Below are 21,611 nucleotides of genomic sequence, written 5' to 3' on the forward strand. Positions count from 1 at the left end.
AGCGTGTTTGATTTATCCGATTCGCGTGTTCCGGCAGGGCTTACGACGCGGTGGTTCGCTTGATGTGTTCTGGCTGGTTTTGGAGCGTTTTCGTTTGCGTGGTTTGAGTTGCTTGCGGAGAGTGCGCATGGCCTGCCGGATAAGGCGTTCGCGTTCGTCGATTTCGGTTAGGTCGACGGTTTCGATAGCGGGCGGGTCTACGACCAGGCAGTCTTGTGAAATTTCGGCAGGATTGTGTTGCTCGAGATCTTCCTTGAAGTCTTCGTACGGAAGGGTTTCTTCCTTTGGTGGGTCGAAGATACTGTTGAACAGCGTGTCCAGTGGGATTGATACTACAGGCAGTGAGTCCATTTCCTGGATGTGCGAATCTTCCTTGATGACAGTTTCTTCCGGCTGATTGTTGTTCTCACGAAGCCGTTCCAGCAGTTTATTGTTGGCGTTCCAGCGCGCTCTGACCTGGACCATTTCCTCCATTTGGGCCAGCTTCTTCAGACACTCGATGCAAACGGAGCTGTCGGAGTCGTGCCGCAGGTCAACCGTGATGTTCACGAACTGCCTTATCAATTCGGCCAGTCGCTGACCCGCGCTGCTGTCCAGGAACATCGACTGCAGGGGGACGTTTTGCTTGAGGCAAAGTCGACAGAACGGAGTGTCCAAGTTTGGCGCTCGATCACGATCTTCCTGGGCCGGAAGGTTCTCCAAAACAACCGAGCACTCCCGACAGGGATTCGGAGGAATTCCCTCCAAATGCAGCGTCGGAACCCAGTCAACGTCGAGGAAGTCGCTCAGTTTGGCGGGAAATCCGTAAACGAAGTGTCGCCGACAAATCCACACTTCCGGCCTGGTTCGGCAAGGCGCCACCTGCAGTGTCCGCACCCACAGTTGGTACCGCTTTCTGGCCAACCTGGCTTCGGTTGCGTCGTGTGCCGGAACAAACGGGTACAAGTTATAGTGGGAGGACGTATCGCAGCTGGGAACGCAGCACCGGGCCTGAGCCCTCTTTCGGTTCAACTTCCACAGGTCCGCGGTGCTGAGAGGAGAAAATACGCACGGAATCGAACCCTCGATTAGATCCGTTCCGATGAAATCCGACGGTTTGAAGTGCAGGGAGCACAGTTGGTCGAATTCCCGCGGCTGGCATGGACGGCCCTTTCTTATGTAGCGTTTGATTGCAGTGTACCATTGCTTCCGATCGGCTGGAACCTGAGGAAATCTACGAAATTTGCAACGGATTATTTTATTCAAAACCTTATCGCTATCGTCACAACCTATACAGTTTTAGCTTGAATCCAGCGTCTGTGGCGGCCACGTGCATTTCAGACAAGTCCTCTAGCAAAAAGCAAGACATTTTGCTCATAAGTTTGATTTTATCACATCTAGAAAACTAATTTAAACTCAGTCTTTAAATTATGGAAATTTTCAAAGTCCCGAAAATTTAAAAATCCAAACTTGTTTACGTTGACGACGCTGATAAGTTTGAGTGCCCGAGGAACTCACCGCCTGACAGGTAACTCATTTTTCAAGCTGATGGTTTTTTCAAACGGTCTTAAAATGCGACCCAAACAAAACGATGTTGAGATTGCAGATTTCTTTTTCTTGTACAGACATTTGACACCGGAGTATTAGACTGTACACGCAAGTCGAAAAAATCTGCACTCGTCGCAGTGCTGCAATCTGCGCAAACTGTCAAAACAAAAAGAGGTGAAGAGAAAAATCCATCGTCGCCGCAGTCAGAGTGCTAATCAAAACACAAACATTGGCCCATTCGTTCGATCCGTGCGCGGACAATCCGGATTAAATTGTGCTTCGCCGGAAGCAGTTTCAACTCAAGTCGTTCCATTCGTCGGAAGTGTACCACATCTCGGAACCGCGCATTAATTTCCCGAAAAAACTCCAAATAAGGCAAAATCGCGTAAATTTTCGGGCGTGTTTCGATTTTTTCAAGGATTTTTCCGAGTGTTGCGTGCGTGTGCGTCCTGATAGATCCGGGTTTTCGGGAAGCGCCCCCACCCTCAGCTCCAGCATGGCCACGGCAGGTTCCAACTGGCGGGACGTTATCGCGACGCGGCTTCGCGAGCGCAACCAGGAGGAGACGGCCCGGTTCGCGGACATAATCGCCTTCAGTGAGTCTCAATTTGGCTTCTTTTGTTGATTTGTTTATCGTTTTAGGGTGGTCACCAGGGTGGGATAATTCAATTAAGGTTCTTCTTTACTAGTTTTGACACAAAGAGATTTGCAATGACCGAATTTGGTCACGGAGCGGTGATTCTTGCAATTGCATCATTTTGATTACACCTTTTTGGGGTGTTTCTGTTTTTTTTGCTTTTCTTTACGCAACACCACCAGCTGGAAGCAGCTCAAAAAGTGAAAGTGGTTCATCTGCTTTTGTCCTTTTTTTGCTGCACCACAGTGCACGGTCGCGTGTTCTCTGTCACGCTTCCCATATGGTGGGTTAAAAAAATTTATGCAATTTTATTCAGGTGATTTAACTGAATGTCGTAATTGACTTTTGTGATTTACACATTTTTACAATATGATTTTTCAAACCACTATAAAACCTTTCGACATAGCTCAACAAAAAATAAAACAAAAATTGTTGATAATTATAGGTTAAATTATCAAAAGTCCTATCTGCACAGGAAACCCATGACTCATAGGTTGTTTTGAAAAGTTACTCTAGAATTATTAAACATTCACGAAAAATCTATTTTCAACCTATATTTCAATACGTCAATTTTTATGTACAAAGGAAAAAAAATAACACGATTAAAAACCATTTCTGATAACTTTTTTTCATTTTCTGGTTCCTTGCATGTGTCCTATTTCATATCTCCACGTTGATTTGGTAGAGTCATCATGATTACAAGTTTCGACCCAGCTGGCAACCTGTGGAAACGGCTCGTTATTTCTTGACCACCGTGGGTCAGAGTTGAGACGGCTAAAAGAGAGGGGCGCGACAATGTAGAAATTAGGAAGATTGTAGAAGGTATTGTTTCGATTCGCAGCATGTTCAACGAGGATAATCGAATACAAACTGTATAAATTTACTGAATAAGGCTTTCTAGTCAGAAATTTACCAACACATTCAAAGTATGTTTACATTACAGCTGGACGTTTGTTTGCATCAGATTTCCTATCTCTTTCTAGCAAAAGTTTTTTGTCAGGCGACTTCTAGCTGGGTTTTTTTGACTCACCGCCCGATATGTCAGCAAACATATTTCGCAGGGCTGTGACAGCTCCTGCTCGATCATTGTTTGCATCAGGACACTGTGACGAGGAGTTCATCATTTTTGGGTTAAACTATATTTTTTTCACTGGGGCTAGAAAGCCTTATAGCGAAAGCTACAATACTTCATGAATAAATGAAAGTTGCTAGTATTTAAAATTGAGGTGAAAAGTCATCGATTGTGATTGGACACTCAATAATATTTTAACTGAATGAATGTACGTGGAAGAGAAAATCTGAATAAATTTAAATTAAAACAAAAAAAAAATTATAAATTATTCAAATTCCTTCATTTTTATAATTATAAATTTTTTTTTTTAACTTCAGAATCTTATTTTTTTGACATTCTGAATTTTCTAATTTTTAAATGCTTGATTTGAGCTCATTGCAAATTTTATTGCAAGTTTTTGCCCTCCCCATCCAATTTGCAAAATATCTTTAAAAAATCACGGGGCACATACAAAAATAACAAAAGTTAAGTTTTTCATTAGGAACACTTTTTAAATCGATTGTAAGCTATTCCGATTACAACAACAATGCTTATATATTTATTTTTAATCAAGTTAAGATTTTTCAATATTTTACTCATTTTGTATTTTGGAATAAAATACAAAAAAAAAATGTTAATACATTTTTTGATATTAAGCTAATTTTTGATAGTAACGTAACTGTAACGATGTATAAAGCAGTATTTCTGATTTTAATTTTTTTAATGTTTGTGTTTTGAATTTCTAGCTTTCTGAATATAAATATTTTAAAATTTTAGCTAGAACCACTGATTTTTTAAAACTTTTGTCTATTTTTAAATTTTTGATGCTTAGAGTTTTTGAATTTCGCAATTTTCGAATTTTTAAAATCCTTATTTTTCCAGATTCAAATATTTCTGTTTTGGTCATTGGGCATCCCTAGTTGGATTGCTGTGTACAAGCCTCTGAGTGCTCCGTGATTTTTCTCGATTTTTCATTGCATTTCGCGTCTACGGTCGCGTTCCGAAACCGTCGGTGTTATCGGAAGCCCTGGCGAACCAGGAGAAGTGGTGGAAGCACGGTTTGAAGCCGAACGTGCGGCTCAAAGGTGGTTCCGCGAAAAACACCAACCTAACCTCTCAGCGTGTAGCAAATGCAGCAAACAAGGCCCGCCTTCAGAGGCAAACCATGTTCGAGAGTGGCCGGCGTGCACGTTCGCTGGACAGGATCACGCCAGGCAGCGGCGGCAGCAGCAGCGGCTACCAGACCAGGAGCAAAACGAAGAATACCTCCCCGTTCCTGTCGGAGAATCGTTTCGATGCGCTTGACGACGACGACGTCGGTGATGGAGTGGAACAACAAAAGAAAGAACCCCGTGTAAGGATTCCGCCGATCTTCATCGTGGGAAAATCAGTGGCTGATGTGGTTAAGCTGCTCAACATTAACGGCGTTCCTCAAGGTGACGACTACATGCTGAAGTTCACCAAAGCTACGGTTCAATTCCTCACCAAATCCAAGGAATTGTTTACAACCACGGTAGCACTGCTGAAAAGTAGTGGTGTTCAGTTTTACACACACGATACTTCTGAAAATGTTTTATCGAAGTTTGTGCTTTCTGGGCTGCCGGCAGTGAACATCGCGGACCTAAAGGAGGAGTTAGAGGCGCTAAGCTTGGAGCCGCTGGACGTCAAGGTACTGTCGACATCCAAGTCGGGGGCGGACGAGCACACACTGTACCTGGTGTATTTCAAGCGCGGTTCGGTGAAAATCCAAGATCTGAGGAAAACGAAGGCGATTTTCAACGTCGTGGTCTCTTGGCGACATTTCTCCAAGCACCCCAACGATGTTGCGCAGTGCCACCGGTGCCAGAAATTTGGCCACGGGTCATCCAATTGCAATCTGCCACCCAAATGCGTGAAGTGCGGCGGTAAACACCTGACGGACGTCTGTGGACTTCCGAGGAAGGCGGAGTTAAACAACACCAACAACAGTAAGTCGCAGCTGAAGTGTGTGAACTGTGGCGGAAGCCACTGTGCCAATTTTCGAGGGTGCCCAACAAGGATAGCATACCTTGAGGAACTCGAAAAACGGAAGAAGAAACCTTCTCGTCAAGTGCCCCAAAAAAGCGCGCCACCGAACCGCAACGAAGGACCCCCTATCCGTCCCCAGCCAACCCCCCCTGGACTTAAAACCTACGCGCAAGTTGCGTCTAGGAGCGAAACCACAGTTCCCTGCACTGACCTCGGTGGAGACGGGTTGTTTACTGCCTCGGAGTTCCTGTGCCTCGCCAGAGAAATGTTTACGCGTCTCGTCGGATGCCGCACCAAGCAGCAACAATTCGACGCCCTAGCTGAGCTAATGGCCAAGTACCTCTACAATGGATAACTTGAGCCATCTTAAAATTGTTAATTGGAACAGCAGATCAGTTCTGCTGAAAAAAATCGAATTTTTCGATTTCCTCTCGCGGCACCAAATCGACGTCGCCACCGTCTCCGAAACATGGCTGAAAAACAAAAACTCGTTCTACCATCCCGACTACCACATCTTTCGGGCTGACCGGAGGAACTCTGAGGAAGAACGTGGTGGTGGTGTCCTCATCGCCTTGCGGAAAGGCATCGACTACACGGTGTTGGACCTCAACACAAGAGCGATTGAAACCGTCGGTCTGGAAATTCGTCTTTCGTCGCAGTCTGTCCACATCGTCGCAGCATACTTTCCTGGAATACACCGAGGGACGTCCTGGAGCGCATTCCGGAGGGATATCAACACGCTGGTACGTAGAACAGAGCCGTTTTTCGTTGCAGGGGACTTCAACGCTCGTCATCGGCAGTGGAACTGTCTGAAGGCGAACCGAGCCGGAAGCATCCTGGTTTCTCGAGCAGCCTCGTCGGACTTCTTCATCCATGCTCCACCGGCGTTCACATACCAACCCCCGGGTGGCCGTCGGCCGTCGACGCTAGACATTGTTCTCTCCAACAACCTGGTGAACATGTCGTCGTTGACCGTGGTTAACGATCTGTCCTCCGACCACCTACCAGTACGCTTCGATGTGGATGTATCGGTGCCGTTCCGACACGCGCGGCCTACAACAAAATGCTACAACCGAGCGAACTGGCAAACCTTCCAGCGGATTGTAAACGAAAAGATCGACTTGACCTCTCCTATAACTACCAACCTGGCCAGTCCCGAAGCTATCGATCGCTGCGTCGAATTTTTCACATGCACGCTTTTAGAAGCCGAAGCCGCTGCCGTTCCTACCGTACCGGTACGAACCTACGAAGACTCCAAGTTTCCGGAAATAGCGCGCCAGCTGGTCACTTTGAGGAATACGCGCCGTCGCCAGTGGTATCGCACACGCGATCCTCTTCTTGGCGCGATAGTCGAGTCCCTGAATAACCGAATTCGCTTCGAGTGTTCGATCGCCAGAAACCAGCATTTTTCCAACAACATCCGCAACCTAGAGAACGGTGCCAAGGATGTCTGGAAGATCAGCAAAGCGCTCCGAAACCAGGTGAAGTACAGTCCGCCTCTCCAGGCAGGCGACACGCTGAAGGCATCCCCGGATGAGAAGGCGAACCTGCTGGCTGACAATTTTGCTCGTGCGCATCGCAATCCTTCTCCCGGTGACCCGGCTACGTGCAGCGCTGTTGAGGAGAGCGTGCAGCTGATCGCCGACAGTACCTTCCCGGTCGAGTCAGTGCCAGTCATCCGCCCAAAGGAGATAGCACGGATCATCAAGTCGCTGAAGGCGAAGAAGGCTCCTGGCGAGGACAAAATCCGAAACACCCTGCTCAAGCGACTCCCCCGCAAAGGACTGGTGATGCTGACGTTGATCGTGAACGCGTGTCTGAGGACATCGTACTTTCCGTCCAGCTGGAAGCACGCCATCGTCACGGCAATCCCAAAGCCGGGCAAGGACATCACGAATCCCACCAACTACCGTCCGATCAGCCTGCTTCCCGTGATGAGTAAGATCCTCGAGCGCGTGGTGCTTACCCGGATCGAAAGCCTCGTCGAGCAACGAAATGTCGTTCCTCCGCAGCAGTTCGGCTTCAAACGGGGCCACTCCACAAACCACCAGCTCGCTAGACTGACGCGCAACGTCAAAAACTCGCTCGCCCGGGGCGACTCAGCTGGCATGGTTCTTCTGGACGTGGAGAAAGCGTACGATTCGGTGTGGCAGGACGCGATCCTGCACAAGATGAAGCTAGCCGGATTCCCGCCATACATCCTGAAGCTGCTCAACTCTTTCCTGAAGCAGCGCAGCTTTCAAGTTGCCGTCGATGGTGCGCTCTCACGCCGTCAGGAAATCCCGTTCGGCGTCCCGCAAGGAGCTGTCCTGAGCCCGGCGCTGTACAACATCTTCACCTCGGACCTCGTCATGGTGAACGGGGTCGAATACTACCTCTTCGCCGACGACACTGGATTCGTCGCTGCTGACAAAAGTGCAGATGTGATCATCGAGAAGCTGCAGGCGGCCCAGGACTCGCTCGAGAGCTATCAGCGGAAGTGGCGAATCAAAATTAATCCAGCAAAGACGCAGGCGATCTTTTTCACCCGGCGGCGCGCTGAAAGGTTCCTCCCCCAGTCACGTGTGCTGGCACTGGGCCACGAAGTCCCCTGGTCGAACGAGGTCAAGTACCTCGGTCTTGCGCTCGACCCAAAACTGAAGTACGACAAGCTCATTGACGCCGTGTTGCAGAAGTGCGACAAGTTAACGAGGATGCTCTACCCGCTGGTGAGCCGAAGGTCAAGGCTGAGCAAAGCCAACAAACTGCTGCTCTACAAACTCGTCTTCCGTCCGACGCTAACGTACGGATTCCCAGCCTGGCACAGCTGTGCTTCAACTCGCCGCAAAAAGCTGCAGACGCGCCAAAACAAGATTCTTAAAATGATGCTGGACTTGCCGTTTAACTTCCCGACGGACGAGCTCGAGGAGGCGGCTAACACGGAATCGCTGGACACCTGGACCAGCAAGCTGCTACAACGATTTTGGACTAGCTGCACGATGTCGGAGAACGCTCTGATATCGAGTTTGGTGCCGTGAGACTGTGATATAGTTTTTAAGATACCTTTCCTCTTCCTATCCCCCTACTATCCCAGCAATAGCAACAGGTTTTTTGCGAGTGTTTTCCTGTTTTCCGTTTCGTTTTTCAACAAACTTTATTTCCATCCATTGAGATAAATGTATTAGTTACAGCTGTAAGGATCCCCCAAAACTCTGTACTGCACCTATAAAAACTATTGTTAAACGATAACTAAAGAAATAAACAGAATTGAATTGAATATTTCTGTTTTTGTATTTTGTTATTTTTGATGTTTTTGCCAGAAAAAAATTGATAATTTTTACATATGGCTTTTCTTTGTGTTACCTAATCCCGAAAAAAAAACGCACACAAAATCCGTCCTTTTAATTGGGTACTATAGCCCTATGTCAATGTTTATGTACAACGGTAAAAAACACGATCAGAAGCCATTTCTGATAACTTTTTTTGTTTTACCGCAAAAAAAAAAAAAATACAAGACAACATTTTTTCGATGGCTCAACTATGGTCCCCTTGGAACGAGCTGTCAAGTAGGACCTTTTATGTCAAGAAGGGCCACGAAGTTAATTTTTAAAAATTGAATTAAAAATCCATTTTAAACTGTTTGTGGTCGTACAAAGGGTCAATGTTCTCAGAAAAATAAGCTTTATCGTTGTGAACAATAATATCACAAATTGGGTCCTAAAATGAAGCTTAGATTGCTGATATGATTGTTTACAGCGATAAACAATCATTGTACGACCACAAAGAGTTTAAAATGGATTTTTAAATCAATTTGGAAAAATTAACCACGCGGTCCTTCTTAACAGAAAAGAAAAGCTCGTTCCAAGGGGACCATAGTTGATTCATCGAAAAAATGTTGTCTGGTCAATATTTTTTTTTGCATTAAAATGAAAAAAGTGATCAGAAATGGTTTTTGATCGTGTTTTTTACCGTTGTACATAAAAATTGACATAGGGCTTTAGTACCCAATTGAAGCTTAATTTTAGGACCCAATTTTTGGCTTGCCACAAATACAGATTTCACCATAGCCCCAAAAAACAAACATATTGATTTTTATAGTTATATTAAATTTTAGCAGTTTGTTTACAAGCGATCAAAAAGATAACCATTTTTAGCATGTTTTGACATGTTTGGTTTTTGGTGAAAATGCTTTCTTCAAAGTTAAGGAAGTATTAGTCTACGAAAAATAAACAAACTCGCAAACAAACAAACTTGTTAACAGTTTTCCTGCATTTGTTTGCAGAAACGTCAACCTGCAAATATTTGGATTTGTTTGCGAGTTTGCCGCAAACAAGTTTGCCAGTTTGGGAAACTATCAAACACAAAAATAATGCGAGTTTGTTTGATTGTTTGATAGCTCCTTTATACTCGATTGAGTGTTTGTTTTGAGCAGAAAAAATCTGTTTCTGTATTATCATTACAGTACTACTTGTTCGGTAACTGGGCTTAGAGCAAAGCCCAGTTACCGAATGCTGCTCGAAAATTTACGAGGGGATCGTCAATGCTAAAGATTTTTAAATTTAAATTCGAAATTGAAAGCATATCAAAACATTTCCTAGAGTATACCCTTCAAAGTTGTTTTAAATGTGACATTAATTTCACAAAAACTAAAAAAAAAATATTAAAATCTGAAATACATTTTTGCATCCACTAACCCCTCGATCTTTGCACTTTGTTTTTGTTTTTTGACGTTTGACTGCTTTTTAGCTGGGCTACAGCCTATTAGGTTTTACACCGTGACGTCATTTGACAGCTCGTGTGCACTGTTTACATGGTCTTCGTCGATTGTCGACGAATTTCCCCGAACAAAATCGACGACCGCATCGAACTGTGCTAAGTCCATGTAAACAGTGCACTCCTTTCTAACCTCCAAATCGAGTCGGCGTAAAACCTAATAGTTATAGAACGCCCAGTTAAAAAGTTGTGTTATCACTGATGTCAAGATTTTTTCTTTTTAGAGATGCCGCCATTTTTGATTATAACCAACTGAAGCTTCATTTGAAACAAAGCTGATGCTGCTTGAAGTTGATTTATAAAATGCATCAACATAATATCCTGAACATTGTTTGATGAAAACAAAACTGTTTTTAATAAACTTTACCACATCATAACTAATCCAGAGCATTTGGTACGGTATGTCCACGCATCCTTTCACCCCTGTTGATTCGGTGAAATGTGATCCGTTGAGGGAATCTGTCTCTGCAGTTAATGTAACGCAGTAGGCCTGGCCGTATTTTCGCAGCCACCCCGACGAAAGTATCCTTGAAGAGATTGTGGATAGTTTCTGCCTCAAGTTATTTATGGTTGCTGTTCTTTCGAGAACTCCCGAAATGATTACAATTATGAAAATGGCCAGGCCTACTGCGTTGCATTAGCCACGGAGAGGATTTTGCAAACGGATACAATTTACAAATTCTATACGGAAGTAAGGATGCGTGGACATGCCGTACCGAATCAGAATCGATCGAAAATATGCGTATTTTTAATTATGATTTTTTTCATCTTCCAGACAACCGCCTGTTCGACACGGCCACCAAGCTGCGCCAGGAAAACCTGGAGCTCAAAATCGACAAAAAGATCCGCGACAGCTCGGCGGGCCTGGTCGGTGGCGGTGCCGGTTCCGATCACCTTCAGCTGACCGCCATCACGAACGCGCAGATCCAATCGCTGGAGAAAAAGTGTCTCGCCCAGCAGGAGGAGCTGACCGAGCTGCACAAACGCAAGGGCGAACACTCGCAGATGATCATCACGTTGAACCAGAAGCTGACCGAGTGCCAGCGGGCGCTGGGCGAGAAGGAACGCGCCCTGGTGGAGCAGTGCTCGATGAATGTGTCGCTGCGGGAGGAGCTGGACAAGCTGAGGGCGGCGCACACGACCGTGCTGGACGAGCAACCGTTCCTGCAGCTGCGGGCAAATGCCGCCGAGGAGAAGCTTCGGGCGGTTCAGGACGAGAACAATAAGCTGCTGGGGCTGTTGATGGAGTACAAGTCGCGGGACGCCGAAGTGATGAACCGGGAGAATGACAAGTTTCTGAAGCTGAAGAAGGCACAGATTGAGAGTGAACTCGCGGGTGCGATTCGGGACATTGCCGGGCCGTCCGGGCTCGGTGGGGGCGGTGGGGCGATGGATCGGTTCGATTTCGGGTCGGATGGGTTTCCGGAGGGGATCGAGTTTAAGTTTGACGTGCACGATGGTGAGGTGAACGCGGTTCGTTGGAGCCCTGTGGAGGGAGTGGTGGCCACGGGTGGGGCCGACCGGAAGGTTAAGCTGTGGGATGTTAGTAAAGGTAGGTCGTATCGAAGTCAATGCAGCAAACCCCCATCTAAAACCATTTCTTTCTTCTCCACTTTTCAACAGGAAAATGGGAACCGCGCGGGTCGCTGGTCGGCAGCAACCAGGGCATCAACTCGGTCGAGTTCGACAGCACCGGGTCGCACATTCTGGCCGCTTCCAACGACTTTGCGAGCCGCGTCTGGAGCGTGGCGGATCAACGGCTGCGGGTGAGTACCGATCATTTTGGGTAGCGTTGCTGGCACCGTCGAGTGGCCGGGACCGTGTGGCCTAATGGATGAAGGCGTCGGACTTCGAATCCGAAGATTGCAGGTTCGAGTCCTGTCACGGTCGGGAGACTTGCGAGCTTTTTTGTTTTGGGGAGTTGTGAAGGGCGCAGACTCGTGATGTGGAGAGGGATTCAACAGGTGAATTTGTTGTCGTTCTGGTTCTGTTATCATAACTAAACCCCTCCGTATACTGTGTGAGGATGCTGCGCAGATGAACCATTGCGCAATTATGCTCCTCTGTGAGAGGATTGGTATTCTGGAGAGACAACACGATTGCATTTGAGGGGAAAGGTGATAAAGCAGATGTCCAGCTCTCGTGAATAAATTTGTTCATTTATATATCTCAATAGCATTTCATCTCCTTCGAAACTCATCCATTTTTCCATTGTCCATTTAATTTGTGTATCACTCAAAGATTGCGTGACGCGAAGCAATTATTACGTTTTGTGTAAAAACAAAATCGGTCGAAAATTTTCAATCCCGCATTCTCAGTTGTACTTGGGACAATTATGCCTAGAACGGCAGTACAGATAAAACAAAACAAGTGGGTAATTCTTTACCAAATCACACGAAATCGGGAAAAGTTGCCTCGACCCCTCTGATTCGCGTGAATCTTTGTCCTAAGGGTTAACTTTTGACCCTGATCACGAATCCGAGGTCCGTTTTTTTATATCTCGTGACGCAGGTGCGATACGACCCCTTCCATTTTTGAACATGCGAAAAAAATACATGTTTTTCAATAATTTGCAGTTTGATAGTTCGCGACATTTCAAGTTGTTTTCACGAAAAATATCGCTCCAAGTTAATTCACGAGATTATTCACATTTTCAAATTTTCACAAGTTTTTGGTCAGCAGAAAAATCTTCATTTTAAAAGTACAAGACCCTCTGTAATTACTCTTAGCTCTTAGCTAACCAGGTCCCAGCACCGAAAAGGACCTAATAAAAATAATTTCACGATTTTTTTATAGACAAACTGACAGTTCAATAAGAATATCTAACCAGCAAAAGCAAAAAAAAAAAAAATCTTGTCATCATTAAATTTCGTACAAATCTGTATCCATCGCTTCCAAACGTTGACCTCAGGAATTCCCCTTGACTCGATTCCTTAGGCAAAAATAGCTATAGATTGTTAAAGCTGGTGAAAAAAATCTATTCATACAAAAACGTCTTCTTCAAATCGCTAATAACTCGTCAGGGTTAACACGGATCGTTTTGCGGTCTTCGACAAAGTTGTTTGTCATTTTACATAAGAATCTCACACTTGACAATGATCCAACACATTAAACTCCACCTTTGACGGAATTTTGAAATTTTTGCTTTTCCTCATACATTTTTTGCGATTTTTTTTCCATATGACCAATCGCAGTTCAAGAACCAAACGACATGCGACACCTAGTGTTGAGTAGCAGAACAGAGCGAAAAATGTCGATTGAAATTTCCGCCCTTTGAGGTTATGTATACGAATTCCGTTTTGTTGAATTCCAGCGTTCAAAACAAGTTTTGAGCAAAAATTTGAGCTGATACTTTGTTAACTTTTGATGCTCTTTCATTTTAAACAATATTATTTTTTTTTAAATTATTTTTTTTAAATTTTTTTATTGCCTTAATTTATAGAGGGCAAAAAGTTTACAATCGTACTACTTGAATTTTTTCTCAAAAGTTGTTCTAAGAGCTGTAAATTCAATTTTAAATTTGCATTCCTATGTAACCGAACAGCGAAAACTTGAATCGTCATTCTTCGATGCTTTGCGCCATCTGTCGGAATTTTTAAGCTTTTAATCGCGAATAGCAACCCTAAACCTTGACCAATTTGGCTTAAAATTGGCACAGTTCGCTACTTATTTTAATTTAAAGAATAACAGAATCGAATAGCAACACTTTTCAAAATAAATGCTGAAAAGTTCTACTTTTTAGCACTGAAATGGGAAACTTTTCAGCACTTGTTTCGAAAAGTAACACTTTTCAACTTTTTTTTTTTATTTAAACGATTTATTGACAAAATACATGAAAATTTTACTTAAAATTTCACTCAATCAATGGGTGTTTTTCGGAATTGCAAAATATGTTGTATGGAACTCGTTGCAAAACTTGATTTTTTCAGCACTCGTGCTGAAAAAATCTTATTTTTGCAACTTGTTGCATAAAATACTATTTCGCAGTATAAAAAAATCAAAAAATAGAATTAATCAAAAAAGTAATTACAAAATATTTTGCCCAATTTATTTTTTTGTGTTAAAAGGCCAGCAAAAAAACATGTTTTTTTAGAGAGTAACTATATTTTTCTGAAAAGTCCTAACCCAGACCATTTGCAATTTTTGTTCGCGATTTGTAATGCTGTACAGTATTAGTTTGATTAAACATTGTCCATAGATTCCTTATGTACAATTAAGCCAATTTGCATAATTAGTTTCTCCATACAAGTCTCCTTACAAACTTGGGAGCGGTCCATACAAAAGTACCATGAAAACGTTTAAATCCGCTTTTCTTGAGAAGGGATTTTCTTATTTCTGATCGATTGATTTGGCAACTTCGGCAAAGTTGTAGGTTATGATATGGTTTATTTAACTTTTTCCCCCCTTTTTCATTTTTGATAGATATGTTTTAGAGGACCAAACGTCCTAACTTTTGAGCCTTATCTTGTAGTTAAGAAACATGTTTTTGCCTTCTTCACCTTACTGAGGAAAGGCTATAAAATCACTCGAAAAATGAACTTCCTAATTCGACCTCGTAGACCCACCTTCACGTATACCTATCGACTCAGAATCAAATTCTGAATAAATGTCTGTGCGTGTGTCTGGATGTGAGTCCGTGCACCCAAAAAAATGCACTCGATTATCTCTGGATTGGCCGAACCGATTAGGACTGTTTTGGTCTCATTCGATCCGTCTTGGGATCCCGTAAGACCCTAGTTAATATTATGATGTTTAGAAAAGTACTTCAAAAGTTATGCTAAAAAAACGATTTTAACAAAAGTCCGGAAGATTATAAAGAGGGTGGTTTTTGTAATAAAACCCACAATGTTATACATTTTTAGAATAGTATTCAAAAGACCTTTGAAAATCTGACAACCATATCAAAAGTTATTAGCACTTAAGTGTTATTTATACACTTTTTAGAAGCCGGATCTCCGATATTTTGATTAAAGCGTGTCCGGATCTATCTTGTGACCCCTAGTTAGATTGGTAATCAAAAGACCTTTCCACAGAGGAGAAAACATTGAAGATCTGTCACCCCTAAAGTTATGAGCACTTAAGTATTGTTTATTCACTCGTTTGAAGCCGGATCTCAGATATTCCGATAAAAATGATGTCCGGGTTTATCATGTGACAGGACGTTAGTTAGATAATTGAAAGACCTTTCAAATGAGCCTAAAACATCGAACATCTGATAACCCTATCAAAAGTGATGATCACTTAAGTGTTGCTTATACACTCTTTTGAAGCTGGATCTCAGATATTTCGATGGAAACGATGTCCAGATTAGTCATGCGACCTTTCGTTGGATGCGCAATCTAAATACCTATCCAATGAGTCCATAAGATTAAATATCTGACAACCCTATCGAGTAATGAGTATGATATGAATATAGTATGAAGTATTATTTAGAGAACAACGGTAGACATTTTTATTTTACCAATAAAAAATATACTATTGTGAAGAAGGCATCAACCACCTTACGGTGGATTAAGTAACGTTTTTTTTCACTAAAATTAATGAGAAAATTCGTTGTATTTTCTGTCAGGCTGTGATATTTCACGCACTTCCAAAGCCCGTCGGTTATTTTTCCAATTTTTATTTTATTCATAAAAATAATGTTTTACATTATGTGTGTGTGTGTGGATGTATTTCTGCTCGAATACATAGAAAACATATGCATATGTGTTTTATGTATTACTCTTTTTTCACCGCACGACGATCTCGCGCGGCGTCGTTTCTTTTCTTCTTCTTCCACACTTCGATTATGATTGTGTCGATGTTGTTGTTGATGTTATTATTGTTTGGCCTTAAAATTAAGCATTAAATTAAATTTTATCTTTCACTAAGTTTTTTTTTACGATTTTTTTTGTTTGCATTTTTTCGCTTTAAATTAAATATTAATTTTTGACTTTTACTCGGTGTGTGTCTTGTTGTCTTGTTTCTTTTTTTTTCTTCCGCAGTGTTGTTCGTATTTTCAAGTATTCTTATATTTCTTTTTTCCTCCTACTAACACGTGCACACAGCCACAATCTGTGTGTATGTGTGTGGGTGTGCGTATGTGTCTTGGTTCATTTTTCCTAGTAAGTCACAACTAATGCTTGATGATGAATGGTTAGTGTTTGCGTGTGTTTGTGTGATTGTTTATGTATGTTAGGCTATGATTGTTTGTTTCTATAAATAAACAGTTATTTGCTTTAAATAGGGGAATTAAAAAAAAGATTGAAATGAGGGAAGCCTATATGATCTGTTCTAAGCAATTAAACTCTACAAGTACGGTTTTGTTTACGCTATTTGTTGTCAAGTGTTCGTTTTTATCTTATTGCATTCTGTAATCTGTAACTATGTTTTAATGAAAGGTTTTTGGAAAGTAGGGAGGGGTATGTCACTGCTAAAATAAATTACAAAACGGAGAAAAAGTATATCATTTTTTCTCTGCTTTCAAAGACGGAATCGGCTACTAAAAGTTAGGGATTAATGAATAAAAAATAAATTACGATAAATGCTTAAAATTGAGCGACGAGCCAGGGGGCGGAGGGCGTGGGGTGCTCTCTCAGTGTTAGTATCCTGTGTTGATGGTCCCTCCGCGCCCCTTTTCAGAGGAGGGGCTGCGTCGCTCCGGGAGAAAAGGACAAAGGAGTATAAACTTTTTTTTTCGCTTGTTTAGAAGAGATTTTTAAATTTAGCTTGTTGTTCGTGAATTTTTTTGTGCATTTTCGTTTCGAGAAGGGGAAGTTTTTTTTTGTGTTACTTTCAGCTAAGCCTAAGTCGCATTCACGCACACACTAAATTAGCAGTCGTCTCTGTCTCTCTCGCACTCACACTTGCTCACTTTGTAAGGATACTATAATTTTCACGAATTTCACGAAAACATTTCGCGCTCTCACTCTCTCTCTCGTAAAGGTTTTACAATTGGGCTTAAATTGCGTCTATACTCCAGTCGTCCTATTCTCCCCTTCTTGATTGTGTGTGTGTGTATTTTGGGAATGTGTTTGTGTGTGTGTGTATGTAAAACATAAGTTAGGTTTCTTTTCTTCTAAGTAAAGAGATAGAGTGTGGCAATCACTACTTTGCTACTCTTAGGAAAGGGGAAATACAACTATTTCGGCAGATTACATAAATAGTATATGAATTGTGTATGTCTGTGTAAAACTGAAGGCGCGCGAGGGATGTCCTCAAAAACATCCCGGTACTGGTCTCGTATTGAATGTGCCGATACTGTTTTTTTGTTGTTTTTGCTTAATGGGGACGAAACGATTTTATAAAACAAAAATTAGACCATTAAATGGCAGTTCCGTTGCGTTCGATTCTTTGCGCGTCCCTCCGCCAAAAACGGAGCGACAATCCTAATCCTAAACATTACGAGACAACTCGGGAAAGGAAAGCGGGTCAGATTTCGTTCGAGAGAAAAAGGTGGTGCAGCGCGGGAAAATTAGTAGATCAGCCTTGTTGTTTTGGAAGGGGGAAGAAGACAGTGTTCAGAGCGGTAGGATCCTTAAAAGTGCCTTCCGGCGTAGCCGCTGTCGTACAGCTTGCACATCGAGTCCCCTCGGCTGGCGGTCATCGTGGGGCTGGGCATCACCGACGAGCCCATCGAGGCGCCCTCGAACTGGCGCTGCTTCCGGCGGCGCTGCCACAGGAACGTCCAGATGGCGATGACGGCGAGCTGGCCGAGCAGGAAGACGGCCGCGGCCACGATGAGTCCTGTTGTGATGGGGGGGAAGAAAAAGGTTTGAATTAGATTCGTTGAGCGCGAGGACACTTTAGGAGCTCGATCAACCTCGATCGCGGTTGATCTTTAGGGTTTAACGATATTTTTTTCTCGTAGTGGTAAGCAATGTTGTCCTCAATGGATCTACTTTGAGGACAACACCTCTACAAAGTTGTAGTACGTAATTAAATTCATATATATCAGAAATTTGCTTGTGTTTTTTTTTTGTTTGGGGTAAGCAATGTGGTCTCCAATTTAACTTACAGGATTTTTTGATCGTTTTGAAGTCTCTAAGTGTGGGATGCGTCGATTGCAGTTGAGCTTCACAGTTTAACCAAACGAAATCATCTTTTTTAAAGGGGTAAGCAATGTTGTCCTCAAAGTAGACCACATGTAAAAGGGTTGAAGTAAAGGAGCTTCAAGACCGTTTGAAGCACCTTTACAAAGGTGTCGATCTTACGTAATTTGATTGAAAATAATTATAATTTTTTTGGGGTAAGTAATGTGGTCTCGAATTTAACTCACAGGCTATTGTTTGATCAGTTTGAAGTTTCCGAACTTCAAAATTTAAATCATCAAGATCGGTTGAAACATTATTCAGATTTTATCCTGTTAGAAGTTTTGCTTACGGACTTTTTATTTATAGGGGAAAGCGATGTGGTCTTTCATGTTTTGCACATGCAATAGTTTGTTCGAATGGAAGTTTCTGATATCGTTGAAAGCATCAGGATCCGCTCCGACCCCTCTTCGATTTTCGAGAAACTTTGCTCTAAGGGTTTATTTTGGTCCCTGAGCACGAATCCGAGGTCCATTTTTCGATATATCGTGACGGTGGGGCGGTACGACCCCTTTCATTTTTCTGGTTTTTTACTGAGACACGTTTTTCAGTGATTTGTAGCTCGCAACCATGACGAGATAGAAATTTGGTGTCAAAGGGACTTTTGTGTACAATTAGACGCTCGATTTGATGGCGTATTTTCATTCTTTATGCAAAATTAGCAGAACTTTCCGAAAAAAATACTTTCAAAAGTACACGATTGTGTTTTTTGGGTTAAAATTCGAAAAACTGGTAAAAAAATAGTAAAAATCATAACTTTTTTCAAAAAACTTTTTTGTAAAATTCTGATAACTCGTGAAGTGTCAGGACGTAATATTTGAACAAGCCCTAAGCAATGTTGTCCTTCAAATAGTTTAAAGATCGTTGAAAGTGTCTTTACAAATTTTTCGTCCGATCGTACGTAATTATTTTTTTAAAGGGGTAAGCAATGTGGTCTTCAATGTACCGAGGCAAAGTTTGGTCGAATGGTCTCTTCTAAGTCTATGATATCGTTGAAGGCACAAGGATCCGATCTTCGTGTTCTAATCTTTTCAGAAGAACTCTTTCAAGTTTCATTAGAGGTAAGCAATGTTGTCCCTAACAAAGAACATCACGTGCCAATGTTTGAAAAGTTTGAAGCCTCCGAGCTTCCGAGTATGTTTCGAAATGTTTCGATCGAACGTGAATAAAGATTTGATCTTGTTATAAGTTTTGCCTATTGACCTGTTTTAAAGGGGTAGGCAATGTGGTATCCACTTTCGATCACCTGCAATATTTTGATCGGTTCAAAGTATCGAAGATTTTGGTTTGAATACGGTACGGGTTTCAAACGTTTCATTAGAGGTTTAGTGGTTTAGAGGAGGTTTCAATAACATTTAGGACATGAAAGATTCTAAAAGTTCAAGAGTAGAGTCGCTACGTACCCAGTCCGTTGACGCAGATGCCCTGGGCGTCGGACGACGCGACGAACACGGTCTCGCTGCTGCTGATCTTGGGCTTGGCCTGCTGCTGCTTCTCGAAGCCGAACTTGTCGGTGATCTGGATGGACTGCACCAGCAGCATGTCGTCCTGGGGCGCCTGGTGGGTGGTTTCGCGACGTTCGCGGCGCAGGCTAAAGTCGGCGGTGGCGTTCACCGAGCGGCGCTTGCGTCCGTACGACACGATCGAGCGCAGCTCGCCGGCGGCAAAGTCATCCTGGTCGCACTGGACGGGCTCGCACGTGGGCATGCACGGGGTGACGAGGGCGCGGAACTGAACCATCTCCGAGGAGGGGAACTTGAAGGCGTCAAAGTGCGACAGCAGAATCTTTCCGGAGCCGGCACTCTTGTAGATCGGTCCCATGATGAAGTGATCGGTCGGGCATCCGCGGGCATCGATGAGGGTGATTTCGCTGCTGTCGACTCCGTCCATGGCAACCAGCTCGCGGACAAAGATCTCGTAGGGGGACTGCTGGTCGAGGATCTCGAAACGGAGGGCCAGGGGATCTCCGACCTCGGCGGTGCGCATCATGTCCGAGCCGTCGCGAGAGGTGATCTTCATGACTACGTTCGGTGAGTCGACCACGACCTCCTCGGACAGGGCAGGTTCGATGTCTCCGGTAACGTCCAGGTCAACGTCGTTCGACACGGTCTTGTTGGTCAGGTCATACTGGCAGGTGACGGCAAGTCCCAAATCGGACGAGGTAACGATCGTATCGTGGTGCTGGATGACAACGTCGTTCAGGTAGCGTCCCAGTCCGTTCTGGCGCACGTTGCAGTCAATGTCCTGGTATCCCATGCGCAGCTCAAACTCCAGAGCACTCTTGACATCGACCGAGCACGAGTTGGGGGCTCCCTTGGCGTAGACCTTTCCGTCAAACAGCTTCGAGGTGCGGATCTTGGCGATCATGTCTCCGGCGCGGCACTCGATCGATACGTTGTAGCACGAGCTCAGTTCATAGGTGGCGGCTTCCGGCACGTCCAGATAGGGATCCTGAATGTCGGCAAGAGTGGCACGGCTGTGGTGGGACAGACGGCACACCATGTCTCCGGTATCTCCGTAGTCGTACGAGTGGCAACGGTAGGGCGAGCTCAGGCACAGTTCACGGCACTCGTCCACGCTGGGCACCTCCTGGTACACGGAATCCACGGTCTTCAGAATGCGGCCCGACATACGCTTGAACTCGCACAGCTTGGTTGGCTCCTCGGCGCAGTTGTTCTCCAGGTAGTCCGATCCGTCGGTCGCGGCGAAGGCACTCGATCCGGCCAGCGTGATACGGTCCATGTCGGACAGCTCGCAAGTGTTGGTCGACTGGTAGTAGTTGGCAGACCTGGCAGGAGAGAAAACAAACAACGGTTAATTAAAGTGCCATACGGACTCCGCTGGCTATACGGTTGAAGATCCTCGCCCTTCGATAGCTAACAATGAATCATAAAAATTGCAACAAATTGCACTTCCGCGTTGAGAGCGCGCGCCTTGGTTGCCCAGCATCGATACCAATCTCTCTCCCGCTTCTCCCTTCGGGAACGTGGCAATAAAACGGTCCCATTCGTATGACACACCGCTGGCTGGTCGTCGGTCCCACAAGAGGGTGGATTATTCAAATCGGTGCAATTTAATCTGCGCTGCACGGCAGCTCGCGGCATACTTTCTCGCTCTAAATTTGCATTTCTCGGCCCCGGTCCGGTTCCGCGCAAACCCAATAATTATAATAATTGATAAATTTGGCCCGATAAACCGGGGTTCGCGCCGAACTCTAAGTGCGGGGTATTCCCAAAGGGGCGCTCGGCGATGGTCGATTAGAACTCCATTTGCGAATAGAGCGAATGAATTATAGTGGCACATAATTTAAATTCTATCCCCGGCCCTAACGAGGAGTTAATAACCCGGCCATGACTTTGGATATTGAAGAGGGATAAAAACGCGCGAGCGAATTACAGAAACCCATAGCCGGCGGGGTCATAACTGGGAGTAACTGGAGCGAACTTGATTGAATTAGAGGAGCGGCCCTTTTCCCTTTGTAGAAGGACAAAAGGACAGTTTCACCTACTGCTGCTGATGGGGCTGTGAATGACCGTGAAGACCGCGGTTGTGGTTGCGGGATTTCTAA

General features: G+C 44.1%; 3 protein-coding genes and 1 non-coding gene across 6 annotated transcripts in view; 2 read left to right on the forward strand and 2 right to left on the reverse strand.

Moving 5' to 3' along the window:
• Nucleotides 1-12: 12 nt before the first annotated feature.
• LOC120432142 (uncharacterized) lies at nucleotides 13-1,516 on the reverse strand. Its single transcript, XM_039597274.2, has 2 exons — nucleotides 1,498-1,516; nucleotides 13-1,268 (listed from the first exon to the last, which is right to left on the reverse strand). Exons 1-2 carry the CDS (start codon nucleotides 1,514-1,516, stop codon nucleotides 13-15), a joined length of 1,275 nt encoding a protein of 424 aa, XP_039453208.1.
• A 248-nt stretch (nucleotides 1,517-1,764) lies between these two features.
• LOC120431584 (autophagy-related protein 16) overlaps nucleotides 1,765-21,611 on the forward strand; it is a 128,012-nt gene continuing 108,165 nt past the window's right edge. Inside the window, exons 1-3 of one of the 2 annotated variants that reach the window (XM_039596695.2) lie at nucleotides 1,765-2,123; nucleotides 10,750-11,526; nucleotides 11,598-11,740. In XM_039596695.2, the coding sequence (XP_039452629.1) occupies nucleotides 2,024-2,123; nucleotides 10,750-11,526; nucleotides 11,598-11,740 (1,020 nt within the window). In that variant the 5' untranslated portion in view covers nucleotides 1,765-2,023. The remainder of the gene's footprint in view (nucleotides 2,124-10,749; nucleotides 11,527-11,597; nucleotides 11,741-21,611) is intronic. The other variant, XM_039596700.2, reaches the window with a different exon arrangement.
• Nucleotides 11,791-11,864, forward strand: Trnar-ucg (transfer RNA arginine (anticodon UCG)). The gene has a single exon. It is a non-coding gene; the product is annotated as a tRNA-Arg (tRNA).
• LOC120431567 (uncharacterized) overlaps nucleotides 16,070-21,611 on the reverse strand; it is a 137,830-nt gene continuing 132,288 nt past the window's right edge. For both annotated transcript variants that reach the window (XM_039596678.2, XM_039596684.2), the window contains exons 7-8: nucleotides 19,447-20,831; nucleotides 16,070-17,699 (exon numbers count right to left, since the gene is read on the reverse strand). In XM_039596678.2, the coding sequence (XP_039452612.1) occupies nucleotides 17,491-17,699; nucleotides 19,447-20,831 (1,594 nt within the window). In that variant the 3' untranslated portion in view covers nucleotides 16,070-17,490. The remainder of the gene's footprint in view (nucleotides 17,700-19,446; nucleotides 20,832-21,611) is intronic.

Source organism: Culex pipiens, chromosome 1, assembly GCF_016801865.2.
Source record: "Culex pipiens pallens isolate TS chromosome 1, TS_CPP_V2, whole genome shotgun sequence".
Classification (NCBI taxonomy): Eukaryota; Metazoa; Arthropoda; class Insecta; order Diptera; family Culicidae; genus Culex; species Culex pipiens.